Source organism: Dasypus novemcinctus, chromosome 13 (genome assembly GCF_030445035.2).
Source record: "Dasypus novemcinctus isolate mDasNov1 chromosome 13, mDasNov1.1.hap2, whole genome shotgun sequence".
Taxonomy (NCBI): Eukaryota; Metazoa; Chordata; class Mammalia; order Cingulata; family Dasypodidae; genus Dasypus; species Dasypus novemcinctus.
In genome coordinates, this window is record NC_080685.1 from 49,890,021 (window position 1) to 49,913,198 (window position 23,178).

Genomic DNA, 23,178 nt, shown 5'->3' on the forward strand with positions numbered 1-23,178 from the left:
CACCCCCCAGTTGTCTGCTCTCTTTGTCCATTTGCTGTGTGTTGTTCTGTGTCCGCTTGTATTCTTGTCAGCAGCACCCAGAATCAGTGTCTTGTTTTGTTGTGCCAACTCTCCGTGTGTGCAGCACCATTCCTGGGCAGGCTGCACATTTTTTGCCCTGGGTTGCTCTCCTTAAGGGGTGCACTACTTGTGCATGGGACACCCCTGCGTGGCAGGGCACTTCTTGGGCATATCAGCACTGCACGTGGACCAGCTCATCACATGGGTCAGGAGGCCTTGGGTTTGAACCTTGGACCTCCCGTATGGTAGGCAGATGCCCTATCCGTTGGGCCAAATCCGCTTCCCAAATTTTATTCTTAAAACATTGGTGTGTTACTGAAGAATAAATTTATGAAAGCTTAACAAATATTTTAATAAAATTATTGTGTTGTGACTTTCTTCTATTGGTATGATGATAAGGGACAATTTTTTCATGGGAGAGTAGAGGAATTTGTTACTTTGTTGTCCTGATTTTTTGGTGAAACTGTTGTGTATATTAGCAAGTGAATATTTTACATCCAGTTCCAATATGTTTTAGATGCCTCTTATTCTTTAGAAAAATCTCAAATTTTTAGTTTGCCATTAGGAAAGAGTTAGGGGGAAAAAAATGTGATTGCATAAATAAAATTTATTAGTTTGGTGAGGCACAACTCCCCAAGCCAAATTTCCTAGGTTATAATTCCAGAATTGATACAGTAAATTTCTCTTTGTTTGCAAAGTGCATTTAAGACTCTAGCCTTATTGAAAGACAGAGTGACTCTGTAAGAACTACAAGATTTATGTAGTTGTATGCTTTATTAAAAAGAGAATAGGACAAAGATGGTTTACTTTTAGCAATTTTGTTGTTTTGTTGAGAAAATTAACACATTAAAAAAATATTTCCAGAGGAGCGGGTATAGTTCAAGTGGTTGAGTGCCTGCTTCCTATGTATGAGGCCCCAGGTTTGATCCCTGGTACCTCCTAAAAAACAAACAAACCCGTTCTCATTGGGGAGTGGATATAGCTCAAGTGGTTGAGAGCCTGCTTCCCATATATGAGATCCTGGGTTTGATCCCTGGTACCTTAAAGAAATATATGTGTGTGTGTGTATAATTTCCAGTCTATATCTTTGTTTTCTGATTATTTTGTAACAATCATTTTTTGCTACATTTATTTTGAAAAAAATAATTTTAAACTCAAAGTTGCAAAAATCATAAAAAAGCAATACACAGAAATCCAATATACCCCCTACCTCCTTGATACCATTTACCAACTTTTAACGTGTTGCCTCATATGGTAGATATATCTGTCTCCTAAACATTTGAATAGGTTGCATGCATCATGCTCCTATAACAGTGTTTCCATGTATATTTCTTAAGAACAAAGATATTCACTTAATATATCAAGTTCAAGAAATTTCACATTGATAATAAAGCATGCAGTCTATATTCCAATTTCTTCAATTGTCCTAATGTACTTTTGGGCATTTTCTTCTCTATTATTAGATCCAGTTTATAATCATGTATTGCTTTTAATTGTCATTGTCTCTTTAGGCTCTTTCTTTTTGTGAATTGTGGTAAAATATATACAATATAACATTTCCTATTTTAACCACTTCCAAGTGTACAATTCAGTGGCATTGATCCCACTCATGTCATTATCCGTTACCAAAATTTTTGCATCACCCTAAACCAAATCCCTGTGGCTGTTATGTTTTACCTCCCCATTTTCCCCACCCCTATCCTATACACTATTTTCCATCACTATGAATTTATATATTCTAGTTATTTCATATAAGTGAAGTCATATAATATCTGTCCTTTTATACCTGTCTTATTACACTCAACATGATGTCCCATTTTCTTTTTTATAATAGGAACGTGGACCATCTTCACACCTGCCACCACCTCCAAAGTTGATTTCACAGCAGGTAAATTGTCACTGCTTTATTTATGCTCTGTATGATTTGTTAAACATTTTACTTTGAGATACTTTCAAATTTACAAGACAATTGTACAAATAACACAAACCCCATGCAGAGTATTCCAACATACCCCACTCCCCAGATCCCCCCTTCCACAAATTTTAATATATTTGCTATATCATTCCATCAATTCATCTATTTCCTAAGCACTCGAGTTTAGTGTATATCCTGCTTCTTGAACACTTAATACTATCATGTACATTTTCTAAGAACAAGAACATTCATTTATATAAGCACCCTAAGTGGTAGGTAGTTAACAAGTTTAAGAAATTTAACTTTGGTATAAAGCCTCTGTAGTCTTTATTCAAATTTTTTCATACATCCCAGTAATGGCCTTTAGAATCTTTTCTCATTCCTTGTTAGATCCTACCCAGGGTCATGTATTGCATCTAATTGTCATTGTCTCTTTAGTTGCTATTTATTTGATTGTGGAAACATGTACAACAAACTTTTCCATCTCAACCACTACCAACCATATCATTCTGTGGGACTAAGCACATTCACAGTGTTCCAGGACCCTTACACCATCCATTACTAGAACTTTCCCATCTGCCCAAACAGGAACTCTCTACTCATTATGCATTAACTCTCATTCCCCCTGTCCCTGCCTCTAGTAACCTGTATTCTCATGTGTGTCTCTGAGGTTGCATAGTCTCTGATACTTTCTTTGTAGTTACCATGGGGTTTAAATTTAACATCCTAAATCTGTAGTTCTAGTTTGTTTTGGTACCAGCTACTTTCATTTGTATACATGGACAATGTTCCTATACCCCTCTGTCCCTCTTCCTTTATATAGATCTTGTAATAAATTGCTTGTTTATGCATTATGGGTCCCAAACCACTGATTTATCATTACAGTCTGCATTTGCCTTTTAGATCCTGTGGGATGTAAAACATTGAGTTACAAATCAAAAAATAAATCATACTGGCATTTTGATTTATCCATGTCATTTCCTTTGCCAGAGGTCCTTATTTGTTCGTATGACTTCTATCTATTCTTTAAAGTTCTTTCCTTTCAGCATACAAAACTCTGATTAGCACTCATGTAGGGCCTATGTAGTGTTTATCTGGGAATGTCTTAATCTCTCTCCCTTATTGATTGATTGATTGATTGATTGATTGAGGTACTGGTGCTGAGGATGAACCCAGGACCTCGTATGTGGGAAGCCAGTGCTCAGCCACTGAACCACATTGGCTCCCCAGAGTTGGTTTTTTCATTTGTTTGCTTGTTGTTGTTTTTTTAATTTTTAGGAGACACTGGGAACTGAACCCGGGACCTTCCATGTGGGAATCAGGCACTCAAACGCTTGGGCCACATGTGCTCCCCCCCTATACTGACCTCTTTCTCAAGGCGGGTCAGGGATTTGTTTGCAATCCTTTTCTATGTATGCCCTCTCCCTAGGAAATCTCATCTGTATGCTAATGGTACTCTGCTCATAAAGCATTGGCCACACAGGCTCTTTCATCCTGAAGATGTTTTACTTTCTGTTTTCTCTTAACTAGAAGACTGTTTTCCTGAGAGCCTTCTTATAATAGATTTCTCCTCAGACATTACCACTTCAGAGGCTTTTCCTAATTACCCTAATATGATAGCTGCGTATACCACATTTATCACCATCATCTGGCCCAGTCCCTCTCCTCTTAATCACTGAGTGTTCTTTACAGCATTTCTACTAACAGAAATGAAAATTATTTATTACCTGTCATTCTCTGTGCTTAAGATTATATTGGAAACATGGGTAGTTCATTCTGAGTAATGCACTTATGCTTAATATACAACGTAAACTTTCAGAAAATTACAACTTATTAAAGCTAGTAATACTCCATATACTTTTCTAAAGTCCTTATTGAGTCAGTAAAAATTTGGTTAAGAATTAAAGCATCTATGAATCCAAACTTGTGACTTTCAACTTATTTTTTATGTATAAATGCAATTTTCTCCTGATTCAGTTTGGAATCAGAGTAGAGCAAAATATAACTTTTGGTTTATATTTCACCGTATTTCCAAGTGCATTAATATAGACATTATTCTAGGGCATAAAACCAAGTCTCAATAAATTTAAAAGTATTGAAATCAGACAGTTGTTCTCGGGCTACAAGACAACTCAGAAATAAATTACAAAAAGATTTTATAGGAAAATTCCCATATACTTGGGAATTAAAATAGTACACTTATAAATAATTCATATATCAAACTAGAAATTGTAAAGGAAGTTAGAAAATATTTTGACCTGAAGAGTAATTAAAGTATACAGCATATCAAAAGCTTCGGAATGCAACTAAATTAGTCCTTTGAGGGGAATTTATAACTTTAGATTACTTAATTAATGGGGAAAAGTATAAAATTTTAAAACTAAGAAGTAAACTAGTAAAGAATTTAAAATCAAATTAATTCCAAAATAAGTGAAAGGAAGGAAATAAAGAAAATTGATGAAATAAGAACCAGTAAGAAAAATCAGACTCTAAAAGCATTTTTTTCTAAAAGATCACAAAAATTGACCTTTAGCTAAGATTGATTAAGAAGAAAAAGAAACAAATCACCAGGTTTGGAATGAAAGAGGGAACATCTCTACAAATGATATAGACATTAAAAGAAAAATAAGACTACATGACCATCTGAGTAGATTTAGCAAAGCGTTTGACAAAATTCAATGCCAGTTTATGGTAAGAATTCAAAAACTTAGGAATTAAAGGGATATAGACAATATAACAAAATTGGTGACTAAACCCAGGACCTTGTACATGGGAAGCAGGTGCTCAGCCACTGAGCTACATTTGCTCCCCAATGAGAATTGGGTTTTTAGAAGATACTGGTGACTGAACCCATGGCCTCATAGGGGAAGCAGGTGCTCAGCCACTTGAGCTACATCCACTCCCCTAGCATCAAACTTAAAAGTGAAAGAATGGATGTTTCCCACTATACACAGGAACAATGGATGAATGTCTACTCTCACCTCTTCTATGTAGTATTCTCTTGGTGTGCCAGCGCAATAAGGCAAGAAAAATAAAAGTAAAAAACTAATAAGTAACCTTAGCAAGGTTGCAAGATACAACGTCAAAAATATTTAATTGTATTTCTGTATACTAGGAACAAACAATTGGAAAATGAAATTTTTAAAAATACCATTTAAAACAGCATGAAATAATGTCAATTACATAGCAGGATAAGTGTAACAGAATATGTGTAGAAACTCTTCACAAAAAATTATGAAACGTTGATGTGAATAATTAAAGAAGACCTAAATAGACTTATGATCGTGAATTGAAAGATTTGGCAGTTTTCCTGAAAATGATCTATATATTCCGTGTAGTCACTATTAAAATTCCAGCAGCCTTTTTGTAAAGGTAGAGATTGCCACACTGTAATTGGAAATTTATTTGGCAATTTTAGAATTGAGACTAACCAAAACAAATGCCTCAAGCCAAAGCTACAGTAATTAATATATTATGGACCAAGGATAACATGTAAATCGATGGATCAGAGCAGGGATTGGGGGGACAGAAATAGAGTCTACACACATATATGGTCAGTTCATATTCAACAAAGGTACCAGGGTAATTTGGGTGATGGTAATCTTGTCAACAAATGGTACTCAAACAACTGGGTATTCACAGGGGGGAGAATGGACCATAAACTCACACTATACACAAAAATTAACTCAAAATTGCCATGAATCTAAATATAAAAGTTAAAAATCTAAAAGAAAGTAAAGGGGAAGATCTTCACAACTTTGGGGTAGACAAAAATTTCTTGGGTAGGCTATAAATAGTACTACTTAGAAAATAAAACCAGAAAATTGGGCTTTGAAAGACATCTTTAAGAAAACGAAAAGATATGCTACCAAAAAATTCATTTTACATATATCTGACAAAGTGTTTATATCTGGAATATATATATAAACAAAAAACCTTACGCCTCAATAATAAGGTGACAAGCAGCCCAATGATATGAATAGTCACTTCACAAAATGGAAAATTTACAAGTAGCCAATAAGCACATGAAAAGATGTTCAGTATTTTTAGTCATCAGAGAATTGCAAATTAATAAGGTTTTGCTACACATCCAAAATTTAAAAGACTAAAAATACCAAGAGTTGAAAATGAATCTCAGTGCATTGTGGATGAGATTGTAAAAATATTAACTTTTGGGAAACAGTTTGACAATTTATAATAAAATGAATCATATACTCACTGTATCATCTGGTACTTGCACTCCTCAGTAGTTACCCAAGAGATATAAACATTTACATGAAGACTTACACATGAACGTTCATAGTTATTCATAATAACAAAAACTTGAAGCCTTCTACAAGTCCATTGATGGGTGAATAAATATTCATGTAATAGAATACTATTTTGTAGTAAGTGGAGCAAACTTGATATACACAATAACCTCAAAACCATTATACCAAACAGAAAAAATCAGGGATAAAAGATAATATAACTGCATGTACCCATTTAAATGAAATTCTAGGAAAAGCAAAACTAATATTAGATGCTTGGAGTAAGGAGACAGACACAGGTATATCATTTGTCCAAACTCATTGAACTTTTAATTTAAGATGTGTGCATTTTATTTTATGTAAGAAATATTTAATTTTTAAGTGCCTGTTCTGTGAGTTTACTCTAAAAATTTAGTAATTTTACATAATTTTTATTTTTGCAACTTGTCTGCAAACTAGATGAAAGAACTGAGTACCAGATTGATTAAGTGGCTTGCCTAAGACAGCACAGGCTTGATTCATGTTCTTTTATAATCAGTCCAATGTTTTCATCATACCACTGTTTTCTCTTTTGTAAGATTCTGTCTAGGTTGTATTGTTTTTAAGGTTTCTTCACCTTAATTCCTTTTAAAATCATTAAATTGTTTGTCTTTTAAACATTCAGTTCCCTTATATTTCCAGCCCTCCATGTGCTCTTTTCATTCTGCTTGTTTTTGCATAGTTGCTGGCAGTGATTTTAGGCTTTGTAGTCATCACTTTATATCATAGTAATTTGAAAGTTAAATCATTGAAACTTAGTCCCCACTATGGGCTATAGATGGGCTTTTCTGGATTGGAAGATATAGAACTGCCCCTCTCACCCCCCAGCTGATTTCTAGGACTCTTCTATTTTGGGATTCATCATCAGCACTGTCTCCCTCGTCCTTTTGCTTTCTGGTGTTTGCGGTTCGCTGCACCGTGATCTTCTCGAGGCTCAGGTGCAGCCATTTGGATCATTTGGATTTAATGACCTTCTTTTCTCCCTCATTTAGGCATTCCAGCTCTGGCAACTTTTGCTGAAATGCTTATACTGTAAATTTTTTAAAAACTTTATTTAGATGTCCAAATTTATGCTCTGAGATTCATGTCACGCTTCTGACTTTTTTCAAAAACTGCTCCATGAACGGTAATGTCTGGCACAATAAATAGGTACATGCTCAATAAATATGTTGGATGGTCGGAATAATTATTCTGTTCTTAGTTTGAGAAATTATGTAGATGTGTTTTTTACCCTGTATTGTTATTTGTTTTCATCTTAAATGTGTATATTATATCAGGAAATTTTCTGACCTTTTTTGTGGGGCTTTTTTCCATATCCATGCCTGAGATCTCCAGTGTTGGTCAGAAATACAGAGTTCTCATACATATCTGAGTGTTTATCTTAATGTTTCAGCATCCACCTCCAGATCGACAGGCAGTACCTGGAAGACCTGGCCCTTTTCCTCCCAAGCAGCAAGTACCCGATGGTGATGAAATCTGGAAGCAAAGACGAAGACAACAATCAGAAGTTTCTGCAGCAGTGGAACGTGCTCGTAAACGACGCGAAGAGGAAGAGCGTAGAATGGAAGAACAAAGAAAGGCAGCATGTGCAGAGAAATTGAAACGATTGGATGAGAAGCTTGGCATTGTGGAAAAACAACCATCTCCAGAGGAAGTTAGAGAAAGGGAACGTGAGAAAGAACGAGAGCGTGAGAAAGAACTCGAAAAAGAACAAGAACGGGAGAGAGAGAAGGAGAAGGAAAGAGAGAGGGAGAGACAACAGGAAAAGGAGAAAGAGCTGGAGAGGGAGCAAGAAAAACAAAGACTAATGGAAAAGGAAAGAAAGCAAGAAAAAGAGAAAGAACTAGAACGGCAGCAAGAAAAGGAAAAAGAACTACAAAAGCCAAGAGAACAGGAGAAGGAATGTGAACTAAAACAGGAAAGGGAGAAAGTGGAGGAAAAAGTCGAACCCAAAGAACCTACCTCAGAGCCTGTGGTAGAAAAACAAGAAAGTGAAAACAACTCTAATAAAGGTATGATGGGCTGTTTGTTCTTATATAAGCTTTACAAAAGGTTTTCTGTTAGTTACATCTTGGGTGGTGTTGTACGTGTGTGTGTGTTTTCAGCATGTAATCTAAATAAGTGTGATTGTTTTAAGATGGCATTTGCACTACAAAACATGGGCTTGAGCCGTGTTTTTCTTATTGTATATTAAAGAAAAAAGGTGTTGAAAGAAATAGGTCATTTGGTTTTGGGAAAGATGATGGTGGGGTTCTTAGTGGGGGAAAAAATGAATTAATGTCCCTGAAATGTTTCTTAAAGTTATTAGACCCGCTTTTATTCAGTTTGATCTGCAAAATTGAATTGACTTCATAATTGCATATGGTGTCTCTTCCCCTACTTTTTTCTGATTCCAAGGCATTTAACTAAACAAAATCTCATTTTTTCACATATATTACTACCTATCAAAATTAACTGAGAGAATGGGAATGTTGGATTGTCGTAGTTAAATGACTATACCCAGTTTGTAATATCAGATTTTTTTTTTACCAGTTAAAATACACAATTTTCCATATGTAGCTTTTACCAGTTTATAATTTCCACGTAACTACATATTTTTTTTTGTCTTTCTAGAGCTAATCAGTTTTGGGGGTTCTTCCCCAAGTTGGTTCATACAGACTTTAATTAATAAAAGTATAGAATAAAACCTTGCTACTAACTTGAGTAAAATGCAGTCTTAATGAACAACTTGAAATAGCAATGACTTAACATACCATTTTGTTTTAGAATATTTTCTGATATAGAATTCCTACAACTTTTCTGATCCTTAACCCCCCCACACACTCTTTCTATAAAACCTTACTGCTTAAAATTATAAACTATTTAGGAATTTAAGTTTTTATTTATACTCAGTGTTACGTCAAACTTGGCTGTTAGTATAACTGTAAAAGACTAAGAGTGTTATTTCCCTAGACATTTTTTTTTAGATAAGGCCCGTTGGGTCTTTGTTTACTCAAGATTACCAGATTTCATAAATTTTCTTCACATTAATCAATCTAGAAATATTTTTGAAACAAATATTCAGTTTTTATTACATGTCATAAGCATTTAAACAGATTACTTAACACCAATAAAAGTAAAATTGCTCACAATGGAAATGAAAAATATTGTCATGTTATAATAATGAGTGCTAAAAGAAATCAACCTCAGGCAATCTGGTTGAATAACCCTTAATAGGAAAGGATTATGGATTGATTAGAAACAAGGAAATTTGTATTTTAGCTCCAGTTCTGCCACTGAATAGATGTGTTGACCCTGTATATGTTAATTTAACTTTCAGTGGTGACTACATCTACGTAAATTAGTTTTTTTTTTAAATAATTCTTACAAAGTGGTGCTTTTATTTTCATCCATATTTTATATGTTCTCTTAAGACAGTTTAGCTTGTTTATCAGTAAGTGTACCCATTTGATTTTTTAATAACTTGCCTACTTGGCTCTCCCTTTTTTCCCTCCAATATTTTACATTCTCTTTTACAACATTCTTAAATTGTATATAATGCAAGCAAGAAAATGTCATTCTTGACAACATCATTTTATATCAGCAAATAAGCATCCTTTTAAAATGCATCCTTAGTCATTGGCAAAAAGAATTTGTAAAGACTGCTTTGTAATTATGACAAATGACTTTAAAACAGATGGCTTTAGTTTTCTTTGAAATGAAAATCTTTGTATGGGTTCTCTTTTTGATGTCACATACTTAACACCCTTTATATGGAATAATAATATATTTGAAGATAACTGGTAGTCACTCTCTGTTTATTTAAGAATTAAACTCATTATTGTTAGTTTTCTTTATAGGTTACAGTCCCTTAGTAAGAAAAAAATATTTTGCTTTGTTGTAAGTATATATATATATAGGCTTTTTGTGTTTTGACATATGTCCTAGGGAAAATGATAGTTGCATTGATATTTATGGAAACAGAGTTTGAAGTTCTGATATCACACAAAAAAATCAAATACAAATTTTCTTTTTTAATAGTAAGGCATTTGTACAAGTGAACTTTATCTTAAAAACCCAGCTTTCACAAAATCTGATGTAACCTCATTGAGGCTACCAGTATTGAAATACAAAACGGTGTTATGTAGTGTTAAAGATACCTTTTATACATTAACTTAAATGATACGTCAATCTAATCATTCCAGTTCAAAAATCATATATTTAACAAATGTCATAGTTGAAAACAATTGTCTTTTACCTTTCCTTTGGGCAGAAGAGGAGCCGGTTTTCACTAGACAAGATAGTAATCGCAGTGAAAAAGAGTCCACACAAGTGGCTAATGAAACAGAACCAGAATCGGGATCTCAGCCACGGCCTGCTGTGTTATCTGGCTATTTCAAACAGTTTCAGAAGTCTTTACCACCCCGATTCCAGCGGCAGCAGGTAAAGATAAAAATATTTTCTAGTGTATATGTAACCGGAAAGGTTTGTTGTTCAACTCTTTGGGGAATTAATTTGATATAAAAATCTAAAGTACACAAAACACACAAATTTGGCCTGAATTTCTTTTTAATAAAACTTTTTTGGGGAGGGCAGTGGTCTTGGCCCAGTAGTTAGGGTGTCTGTTTACCACATGGGAGGTCTGCGGTTCAAACCCCGGGCCTCTTTGACCCGTGTGGAGCTGGCTCATGTGCAGTGCTGATGCGCACAAGGAGTGCTGTGCCACGCAGGGGTGTCCCCTATGTAAGGGAGCCCCACGCGCAAGGAGTACACCCCATAAGGAGAGCTGTCCAGCACGAAAGAAAGTGCAGCCTGCCCAGGAATGGCGCTGCACACACAGAGAGCTGACACAACAAGATGACGCAACAAAAAGAAACAGATTCCCATGCCGCTGACAACAACAGAAGCAGACAAAGAAGACAAAGCAAATAGACACAGAGAACAGATAACTGGGGTAGGCGGCGGGGGGGGGGGGGGGGGGGGGGGCGTGTGTGTGGAGAGAAATAAACAAACCTTTTTAAAAAAAAAAAAGTTTGTTGGTATGGGTTATACCCCCCTTCTTTGTCTTTACATTTTTCTCCTAACACCAACCTCTTTACCTAGGATATGGATTATACAGTAAAATGAATGAATCATTCCTTGCTTAAGTCAAGTAAGGGGCAAAATGTCATAACTTATCCTTTCTTTATTATTTTGTTTTACTGTCTCTCACTGTTAAATGTCTTTTGAAGTCTTACTTTTTCCTCAATGATTCAATAAAAGCCTATTCTTTTCTCATGTGACTGATTGTATCACTTCTTCATATGGAACTAAAGTCTAAGATGTGGAGTTTTGCTTTTTCAGGAACAGATGAAACAGCAGCAGTGGCAGCAGCAGCAACAGCAAGGTGTACTTCCACAAACTGTTCCTTCACAACCAACCAGTGGTGCTGTTCCACCTCCACCACACAGACCTCTTTACCAGCCTATGCAACCTCACCCTCAGCATTTGGCTTCTATGGGTTTTGATCCAAGGTGGCTCATGATGCAGTCATATATGGATCCTCGAATGATGTCAGGAAGACCTACTATGGATATTCCACCCATTCATCCTGGTAAATTGAAATAGGCAGTTGTCTCAGGACTCACTTGGAGTTTTTCAGTATTTAAGTTTTTCATCCCCATACCCTTCTCCCATTTTTAGTCTTAATCTTTAGAGATATGTAATATAATAAGAACTTAAATAGGGCCTCTATATTTTTTTATTTATTGAAGTATATCACTCATACATAAGCATATATAAATAATAAGTGTATAGTAATAGTTGTGAACTTACAAAACAAACATATATAATATCATATAGAACTCTTATACCTCACCCTACGACCAATACCTTACATTATTGTTAAATATTTGAGAATTGTCAAAATATCACTACTAACCAAAGTATTTTCCCCCAACCCACCCTCTTGTTATTATCTTTATATCATTTATATATAAACATGCATAAACAGTAAGTGTGTAGTAAAAGTTGTGAACTTAGAAAGCAAACATGCATAAGATTCAAGGGTCCCATACCTCAACCCTCCACCAATACCTTGCATTGTAATGAGATATTTGTTACAAATTATGAAAGAATATTGTCAAAATCTTACTACTAATCATAGTCCTTATCTTACATTTCATGTATTTTTCCCCCAATCCACCCTATTATTTAAAAGAAATTTTTTTAATGACAAAAGTTGTAAACGTGTAAAGTAATAATGCACATGTGCAGAATTCCCAAACAGCACCCCTTTATCAATACACCACACTGTGGTGGAGCATTTGTTACAGATAAGATAAGATCATCTGATGGTTACCATGTCCATAGTGTACATTTGGCACACATTTTCCATACTGTCCCACTATCAACACAGTATATCTTTGGCATAGATGCAAGAATATTATATTACTGCTAATCACAGTCCATAGATCACTCCAGTTGTGTTTTTCCCATGCTTCTCTACATTCCCATCACACTGCAATAGTGATGTACATTTACTCTAGCTAACAAAGGACTCTATTGGATCTGAACCATCAAAAACCACAGTTCTCATCCACCTCTCGGTTTACTGTGCTATTCAGTTCCTAGATTATTCCCTAGCATTCTGTCAGTTGGCATTTACATCCCTAGACCATTTTCAGCCACATTCCCGTTTATAAACTAGCTGTTACTATGTGTTTCCATCCACTCGGTACATTTCCACACTTTTACAGTGAAGCTAATTAAAACTTCTCTCTACATTAAACATCAATAGTACATCTCAGTCCTCCTCTTATCTCCTTTAAGAATCCATCACCTACCACCAGGTCTTGAAGATATTTTCCTACAATTTCTTCTAGGAGCTTTATGGTTCTTCTATTTTTAGGTTTTTGATCCATTTTTGAATTAATTTTTGGATAAGGTGTGAGATAGGGGTCCTCTTTCCTTCTTTCAGGTATGGATATGCAATTCTTTCAGCACCATTTGTTGAATGGATTGTTCTGACTGAGCTGTGTGGGTTTGACAGGCTAGTCAAAAATCACTTGACCATATGTATAAGGGTCTGTTTCTGAAACAGCCATTTGGTTCCATTGGTCTTTGTGTCTGTCTTTATGTCAGTACTGTGTTGTTTTTACCACAATAGCTAGGTAATATAATTTAAAATCTGGAGATGAGAGTTCACTTTTCCTTTGTAAGGTGTTTCTGGCTATTCAGGATCCCTTGCCTTTCCAAATAAATTTGATAATCGTGTTTTCAATTTTTTTTTAAAATGCAGGTCGACTTTTTATCAGGATTGCATTAAATCTATTTATCAATTTGAGTAGAATGGGCATCTTAATGATATTTAGTCTTCCAATCAGTGAACATGGAATGGTCTTCCAGTTATTTAGACCTTTTTTATTTCTTTTAACATTGAGTTGTGGTTTTCTGAATACAAGTGCTTTACATTGTTGGTTAAGTTTATTCCTGATTATTTGAGTTTTATCTGTCGTATTTGTTTTTGCCACTCTTTTGACACTTTCAGTTCCTTTTATTGATATAATCTTCATTTCTCTTCCAGGCCCCTCTCTTCCTGTCTTCTTTTTAGGCTCTGGCACACCCTTAAGTATTTCCTGAAAATCTGATCTCTTGGTTAGAAATTTTCTGTTTCTATTTATCTGTGAATATTCTAAACTTGCCCTCATTTTTGAAAGACAGTCTTGCCAGATAGAAGATCCTTGGCTGGAAGTTTTTCTCTTGTAGTATTTTAAATATATTATACCACTGTCTTCTTGCCTCCGTGGTTTCTGGTGAGAAATCAGCACTTGACCTTATTGGGTATCCCTTATGTGTTATGCATTGCTTTTCTCTTGCTGCTCTTAGAATTAACTCTTTGGCATTTGACATTCTGATTAGTATGTGTCTTAGAGTTGGTCTGTTTGGATTTTTTCAGATGGAAGTATGTTGTGCTTAGACATGGATATCTATATCGTTCAATAGGGTTGGGAAATTTTCTCCCATTGTTTTCTTCAAATATTCCTTCTGCCCCTTTTCCCTTCTCTTCTCCTTCTGAGACGCCCATGAAATGTGTGTTTGCACATCTCTTACTGTTCCTTGAGACCTTGTTCAATTTTTTCCGTTCTTCATCTGTACTTTTGTATGTTCACTTTCAGAGGCCATTTCTTCAAGCTTACCAAGCCTTTCTTCTGCCTCCTCAAATCTGCTATTATATGATTCCAATGTTTCTTTAATTTCATTTATCGTATCTTTCATTCCCATTAGATCTGCTATTTTTCTTTGTATGCTTTCAAATTCTTTGTGCTCATCCAATGTCTTCTTAATAAATATTCTTAATCCCTTTAGCCATCTCATTGAATTTATTAAGGAGATTTGTTTGAACATTTATGATTAGTTGTCTCAACTCCTTTCTGTCATCTGAAGACTTGTCTTCTTCCTTTAACTGAGCCATATCTTCCTGTTTCTTGGAGTGGATTGTAATTTTTTGTTCGTGTCTTGGCATCTGGATTACTAGAGTATATATTCTGGGTATAGTTTTCTCTTTAGTTAAGGGCTTCCTGTCCTTCCTTGCTGGTTGTACAGTAGGAACCAAAGATGGCAGTTGGTGCTATGAACTGTGGAGGCTCAAACTGCCCTTATTGCCCCAGGGACCAGTGAAACTTCTCCCAACTTTCTACCTTGCCAAGGATAGGGACAGAGTCACAGCCCTGAATAATCCAAGTCGTGCAGGACTGGACTGCCATTGCCCAGAGAGACTGATGAAGCTTTCCGCCCTTTCTCCTCTGCTTAGGGTAAGGATGAAGCTGCAGATGTGGGCAACAGTCTATGCAGTGTGGGTCCACGATGACCACAGTTGCCCCATTAGACTTCCGATTATTCATCGTGCGCCAGCCAAATGTACCTGCAGGTACCTGAATAGGCTAGTGCAGGACCCTGCAGCCTCCTCCCTCCCCAAGGTAGGGCTGAAGCCTAGCTAGGGCTGCAGGCCAATCTGGGTAAAAGAAACTGGTTCCTATGTCACTATGATTTTTGGTCAGCCCAGCCTCCCCTCATGCTGGGGACAAAGTCAAAATGGCAGCTCCAGGCCTCTTTCCGACCTGGACAGGTTCAAACTTCAGCTGTCCTTTGGATTATACTTCAGCCAGTGGAATCTACTAATCAGTAGCTGAAACGGATGGCCACCTGTCTCTTCCTCTCCTGTTTTTGGGAAATGGAGCTTCTAACACCAGCCACAGAATAACTCCTGGGCAACTTGTGCTACCAGAATAGGATGATCACCAGTGTCCATGGCTTGGCTGCTAATTTCCTGGAGAGTGGCTGGCACAGGTCCACCCAGCTTCCTCCCTACCAGAGGTGGCACTGGGGCCTAGGCTAGAGCTGCAATCTGACCTGGATGGAAAGAAGCCCGTCCCTATCAGCACTGTGATTTTCAGCCTGCCCTGCTTCCCCTTATGCCTGGTACAGAGTTAAGATGGCAGCTACCATCCTCTTTCTAACTTGGACAGGTTCAAACTTTAGTTGTTCTTAGGATTATACTTTAGCTTGCTGAATTTCCTCATTAGCAGCTGAAGGTGGTGCCCAACTATCTCTTCCTCCCCTGTTTTTTGGGAAGTGGAGCTTTGCATTCCAGCCATGGAACAGCTCCTGAAGCGGCTTATGCCTCCAGTGAAGGAAGGGGACTGGCCTCCATGGCATGGAGTGCTCTACTTAAGAATCTTCTCTGCAGATGGGCATTTTCCTTCCATTCCTTCAAGGATGTTGCCGGATGTTCTTCCGGTCTCCTGAAGCCCCCAAACAGGTGCTTCAGCTAGTTACAGATAGCTCTGGATATTTACTAACTGCCCTGTAGAAGGAGCTGACTCTAGGACGGCTGCATCTCTATATTTTTAATCATAAAATTATGTAACTTTCTGTCAGTACAGGGTAGTTAAATGCCAGGCACTTGTACCAACTATGTGGCAAGACCAGTATATTAGTTTTGTTCTATTTTCTAAATATTTATTGTCTTATTAACAATATGTGTTATTGAGTACATTATTTTTGCTTTTTAAATGATTCATTATTTGAATTTTCCATCTATTATATATTCCAACTTTTCAGTTTTCTCCATCCTTTACCAGCCCACCATATGAATTTATTCGTAGGATAGCTACAAACAAATGAAGTAGCAGTCTTTTGTGGAATCTGTCAGAGTAAATCCAGGTAATGAGTTACCAAGTAATATCCAGGAAAATTTAGGGGTGGTATAAAGCTAATCAAGAATCAAATCTTCATTTTTCAGTTGCATAGAATAGATGATGGAATTTACTATAGGAAATACTTTCTCTGAAAATTTATCAGTGTTGCTTTCTCATGAATCTGTATTTACATGCATGGCATCTGATTTTTGTAGGCATATTTTGTTTTAAAGTAAACACAAGCTTTTGTTACTTTGCTAATTTTGTTTCATTTCATAAATGAGATTCATTCATAAAAAAGCCCTGATAGAATTTTCACTGATGTTTTGCTGGATTGATCAGTTTTGCTCAGGAAAAAAAATATTTCTCTACCTTAAGTACAGTGAATTCCAAACAGTAATTAAGACGCTACATTCTATGTATATCATGATTTTGTTTCTTTGATGTTTATAATTCTCATTTTATCTTTTTCTTGACTTTTGTTACAGGAATGATTCCTCCTAAGCCATTAATGAGAAGAGACCAGATGGAAGGGTCACCAAACAGTTCTGAGTCATTTGAGCATATAGCTCGATCTGCAAGAGACCATGCAATTTCCCTCTCTGAGCCTCGTATAATGTGGGGATCAGATCCTTATCCTCATACTGAGCCACAGCAAGGAACTTCTCCTAAGGCAACAGAAGAACCTGAGGGTGTAAGGTAATAAATTATTAAAATTAACTTTTCCTGCATTTCTATATTAATTAGGGCATTTTATAACTTAATGCTGAAATTCAGTGTAATTGGAACAAATACACTTATCTAGCATATTCTTTCATTTTAGATGGAAAGTGTTAGTCTTGATGGGTTAGAAAGTCGTATCAGTATGGTCTTAAATTTTTAAAATATATATATATATTTAAAGATGCTCTTTATGATTAGGATTCATTGTTTTGTGTTTTAAAACTAGAGGGTCTATTTTGCTATACTATTACATAGTGGGAAAGATTTTGCTTTGTTGGTTACACCTTTGAATTCTCTTTCTTATAGGCCTGAAGCCTCATTGGATCAAGAACAGATTACTGCTGCTTGTCCAGTAGAAAAGAGCCAATTGGAGGTTCATCCCAAAGCAGACTTTCTCAGAGAATCAAGTGAGACAGAAGTACAGAAGTTCATTAGCAGATCTGTGGAAGACATTAGACCTCACCATACTGACACAAATAATCAGTCTGCTTGTTTCGAAGTACCTGATCAAAAAAACGTTTCCACTCCTCAAGAAGAGCGGATTTCTGCTGGAGAAATCCAGCCTGTCCGGAAAAGAAGTGTCTCCCATGGATCTAACCATACTCAAAAATCTGAGGAGCAAAGAAATGAGCCATCAGGAAGCATTCCTAAAGTAGCCAGCAGATACATTGATTCAAAAGAACCAGCAGATAGGTCAGAGGAAAAAACAAAAAAGGATGGCTATATACGATCTTCTGAAGGACCAAAACCTGAAAAACTGTATAAATCTAAATCTGAAACTCGTTGGGGCCCAAGACCAGGCTCCAATAGAAGGGAAGAAAGTAATGATAGGCCTATTAGAAGATCAGGTCCCATTAAAAAACCCATACTTAGAGATATGAAAGAGGAACGGGAGCAGAGGAAGGAGAAAGAAGGAGAAAAAGGAGAAAAGGTTACTGAAAAAATTGTAAAACCTGAAAAGACAGAAAAGAAAGATCCTCTTCCTCCACCCCCACCACCTCCAGCACCAAGTCAACCACAGTCACTCCCACCACCACCTCAGCCAGAACTAGAGAAGGTTCCTTCAACAGAAAATTCTGCTTTGACTCAAAAGCCGTCTCAAGATACTGAGAAGCCCTTGGAACCTCCAAATAGCATTCAGATGGAGCCTGCAGTTAAAACTGTAAACCAGCAAACTCTCTTGGCACCAGTAGTCAAAGAAGAGAAACAACCTGAGAAAGTTGTCAGCAAAGACCTTGTTATAGAGAGGCCTCGACCAGATTCAAGACCAGCTGTTAAAAAAGAATCAATGTTACCCCCTAGGACCTATTGGAAAGAAGTTAGAGATAGAGATTGGTTTCCAGATCAAGGATATAGAGGTCGAGGCCGAGGGGAATATTACTCCAGAGGGCGAAGCTATAGAGGTTCTTATGGAGGGCGTGGCCGGGGCGGTAGAGGACACACTCGAGATTATCCTCAGTATAGAGACCCTAAGCCCAGAACAGAGCATGTGCCTTCAGGGCCTCTTAGGCAGCGAGAAGAAAGTGAAACACGAAGTGAGAGCTCAGATTTTGAGGTCGTTCCCAAAAGAAGAAGACAGCGCGGTTCAGAGACTGACACAGACAGTGAAATTCACGAAAGTGCAAGTGACAAGGATAGTTTAAGCAAAGGTAAACATCCCAAAAGAGAGGAACGGTCTGAAAACAAAAAGTTTATAAAGCCTCAGTCTTCTTTCAAGCCTGAAAACCATGTCCGAATAGATAACAGGCCACTGGAAAAACCTTATGTGAGGGATGATGATAAATCTAAACCAGGCTTCCTTCCTAAAGGAGAGCCTACAAGGCGGGGCAGGGGAGGAACATTCAGGCGCGGTGGAAGAGATCCTGGAAGTCGCCCATCACGCCCTCCCACCTTACGAAGGCCCACTTATCGGGACAATCAGTGGAACCCAAGGCAGACAGAAGCTCCTAAACCAGAAGATGGAGAGCCACCAAGAAGACATGAGCAGTTTATTCCTATACCGGCAGATAAGCGGCCTCCAAAATTTGAACGAAAATTTGACCCAGCTAGAGAGCGGCCCCGAAGACAACGCCCTACCCGACCACCAAGGCAAGATAAGCCGCCTCGATTTAGAAGACTGAGAGAGAGGGAGGCTGCCTCAAAAACAAATGAGGTAACAGTGCCCACAAATGGCACAGTTAATAATGTGGTTCAAGAGCCAGTTAATAGTGCTGGGGATATTTCTGGGAATAAAACACCAGATTTATCTAATCAGAACTCTTCAGATCAGGCAAATGAAGAATGGGAAACGGCTTCTGAAAGCAGTGATTTCAATGAGAGGCGTGAAAGAGATGAAAAAAAAAATGCTGACTTGAATGCACAAGCAGTGGTAAAGACTGGAGAGAATGCTTTACCTCCAAAGAGGGAAATAGCTAAGAGAAGTTTTTCCAGTCAGAGACCTGGAGTGGACCGTCAGAATCGGCGTGGCAACAATGGTCCATCGAAATCAGGAAGGAATTTCTCAGGTCCTAGAAATGAAAGGAGAAGTGGCCCACCATCAAAAAGTGGGAAGAGAGGGTGAGTACTTTGCTGTAGGAATACTTACTTTTTTATCTTTAAAGAAGCTAAAAGTCTTCCTTGGTTGAATATGCAAGGGGTTAGTCTGGATAGAGAATTAAGACATTGTTCTCCCCAGATGTTCTCAAAATATAAAGGGTACTTGAAGAAGAGAGGTTAATGTATCACAAGAGCCTTTGCCTGCTATGTTACGTTTTCCACAAGAATCCTTTTGGGAATTTGTAACTTTAGGAAAATTTGCACACCTAGGTACGGGTATGTACAGTAGCCTCCATTTGGTAAGTCATTTTCTTGGTGATTAATAGCCCTCCTTTCTTTCTGATTTGTCTTCATTTTAAAACTTTGTAGCTGTCCTCTGAGATTTAGTATGTTTAAACCATATGCTTGATTGCTCTTTACTGGTTTCCCAAGAGTGAATGTTGAACCTAAAGAATAAATTGTATTCCCCTCTTGTTGCAAACCTGCAATAAATGATCCTAAGTTAAAGGCCCAGAAAGGAAAGCCATCCCCAACCCTAAGGCTACCAGTAACCTAAATACTTTGACATTTCCTTATTTTTAAAATATTTTTCTAAATTTTGCTAACTTTGGAGTTTTGTTTTTTTTTTTTAATCTCTCTCCACCTGCCCCCCTGCCCCATGGGCTGGCTCCCTCATCTGCTGCTCATTGTCTGTTCATCTTTAGGAAGCACCAGAAATTGAACCTGGGACCGCCCATATGGGAAGCGAGTACCCAACTGTTTGTTTTGTTGTGTTGTTTGTTTATTCCCCTGCCCTCATTGTTTTGCACTAGCTATCTGCTCTCTCTGTCCATTCACTGTTTGCTCTCCTTGTCTGCTCATCCTCTCCTCAGGAGGCACCGGGAACTGAACTTGGGACCTCTCATGTGGGAGAGAGACGCTTAATCACTTGAGCCACTTCTTCCCTGCTTTGTTGTATCTCTCATTGTGTTTCCTCTTAGTGTCTCCTTGTTTGAGTCATCTTGCTGCGTCATCTTCTTGCATCAGCTCACCATGCCATCCATCGATGGCAACCCACTGTCTTGGTCATCTTCTCAAGGAGGCACAGGGAACTGAACCTGGGGCCTCCTCTCCCTCCCCCCTTCCCCCTTGTGGTAGGTGGGAGCTCAGTCATTTAAGCCACATCCATTTACCAGTGCCCATCCGTTTGAGCCACTTCTCCTCCCTGCTGGTCGAGGATTCTGCTCATGTTTAGGAGGCACCAGGAACCAAACCCAGGACTTTGCATGTGGGAGTCAGGTGCCCAATTGCTTGAGATGTATCTGCTACCCGCCCCCCTTCCTTTTTTTTTTTTCTTTTTTTTTTTTTTTTTTTTTGAGGTGCTGGGGCCAGATATTGAACCTGGGATATGTGAAAGCCAACACTCAACCACTGAGCTACACTGGCTTCCCTGAGTTGATGATTTTTGTTTGTTTGTTTGCTTGTTTTGTTTTTTGTTTTTTCGGAAGTACCGGGTATTCAACCTGGGACCTTTTGCGTGCAGGCGCTCAACCACTCAAGCTACATCCACTTCCCGTATATTCTTTTAAATATGAAAGTCTTGGTTACAATAAAATAATATTGATTCCTTTAGTATTAAAAAGCATTGTAAAGTAGCAGTTAAAGAGTCAAAATACCTAGGTTCAAATCTAGGCTCTGGTACTAGTTGAGTAAATGTTTTTTTTCCTTACAAGTAAAATGGGAAGATAGTTATGATATTTATAAGAATATATGAAGATTACTGAGATGATATTTATGAAGTACTTAACATACCTGATGTATGGTAAACAACTATTGCTATGTCCTGTTTGTTCTTGTTGTTGTCGTTGATCAGTTTCTCAGGTTTGCAGCCTGAGCCATTTAAGAAATTTATTAGGGCAATATTGTATTAATCTGAATTCCTTAGTTTCACAGATGTAGCATTTCAGGTTATTGACTAGTGAGGCAAAATATTTTTGCTGATGATTTAGGGAAGGTTACAGATAAACATTGTACCCATTTATATCTCTTGAGTACTTATCTCTGATTTTAAACATTCCTTCTTTAAAGGTTGGAGAGAGTCAGGGTGACAAAAACAAATGAACAAAAAATTTCAATGACTTTAACAGAACTATTAGAAGTTCAAGTAATAATGCTCAGGGGAAATCTTGATCTGATTTTTATGACTTGAGATCTCAACCAAACAGAACTTTTGTGCCATGTAGATAGATAGCAACAGCTTTGAACCTGCAGGAGTTGTAATAACTGATTGTAGTTAAAACCAATGTTTTGCAGCAGTTCCGTAGAGAAGAAATCAGTTCGTTCTTCAAATATTTGAGATCATGCTCTGTGTCAGGCACTTGATAAGCTTTTAGTGATACTTAAGACTAAGATGAAAAGAAATTATGAAACCCATATTCTGTGGTCTTGTTTTCATCTGGAAATTCTTTTTAAAATAATAAACCAGAAAGGAATTATTATATTCACAACAAAACTGCAGGAATACATTTGGTATGTAAAGTAAAGTATTTTCATATCAAGTGTAAATATTTGTGTACATTAATGTGTAAATCTGGTTGAGCCTTTTTTAAAATATACACATAGTGTAAACTTAAATACTTTGAACTAGCTTAGATCACAAGTATTTTTTGCTATAAACAATATTAGACAACACAGTAGGAACCTTCAGGGGATAATTATGACTACTTGAATTTCACTGCTGGGAAGAACTCCAGGGAGCTAATCTATCTCTTTTATTTGGGAAGTTCCGTTACCATGAGGATTTACTCAACAAAAGTCACAGGAGCTCAACAGTGTTTCTTCTTAGACTGAACTTTAGTAAATGCTAGTAAGCACTCTTTTGTTTGGGTATTTGGAAGTAGTAATGACTCAAGTTATTATTTTGTAGGCCGTTTGATGACCAGATTGCAAGCGTAACTGGTATTGACCCTATCAATGGCAACTCTGCACACCACCAGGAAGGAGCATCTAATGGGACAGGACAAAAGAATTCCAAAGATATTCCTGGGAAAAAAAGAGAAGATCCCAAACCAGGTCCTAAAAAACCCAAAGAGAAAGTAGATGCTCTGTCACAGTTTGACCTCAACAATTATGCAAGTATGTCTTAGGTTCCATTTATTTTATTTTCTTATATTTTAAGTTGATAAGATAAGAGTTACCTAGTCAGCAAGGACAGCATTGGACATTCAAGGTGGAAATAGAGGCTGTTTATGAATTACTAATTGAAGCATTAACTTTTAGATTAGTCTTGAATGCTTGGTAAAGTTAAGGTACTCCAGGGATATGCTGTACTGCATTAAAAAAAAAGTTGAAAACCACCCAAACTTGCCAGACAGATATATGAAGGCACAGAATGCCAAGTAGTAAAATGAATTATCTGAACCTATGTTGTGTTCTTTTAAAAAATGGATGGGAAGGAAAATACTCAACTCAGTGGGTTATGACTTAATAAAATTGGTATCAAAAACAAGGTAAATAGTGG

At 37.2% G+C, this 23,178-nt stretch overlaps 1 protein-coding gene across 19 annotated transcripts in view; it reads left to right on the top strand.

Moving 5' to 3' along the window:
• Positions 1-23,178, top strand: part of PRRC2C (proline rich coiled-coil 2C) — an 89,274-nt gene that overhangs the window by 32,316 nt on the left and 33,780 nt on the right. For all 19 annotated transcript variants that reach the window (XM_058310111.1, XM_058310124.2, XM_058310123.2 and 16 more), the window contains exons 11-17: positions 1,895-1,948; positions 7,658-8,276; positions 10,517-10,686; positions 11,587-11,836; positions 16,910-17,120; positions 17,451-19,700; positions 22,585-22,793. In XM_058310111.1, coding sequence (XP_058166094.1) covers positions 1,895-1,948; positions 7,658-8,276; positions 10,517-10,686; positions 11,587-11,836; positions 16,910-17,120; positions 17,451-19,700; positions 22,585-22,793 — 3,763 coding nt within the window. The remainder of the gene's footprint in view (positions 1-1,894; positions 1,949-7,657; positions 8,277-10,516; positions 10,687-11,586; positions 11,837-16,909; positions 17,121-17,450; positions 19,701-22,584; positions 22,794-23,178) is intronic.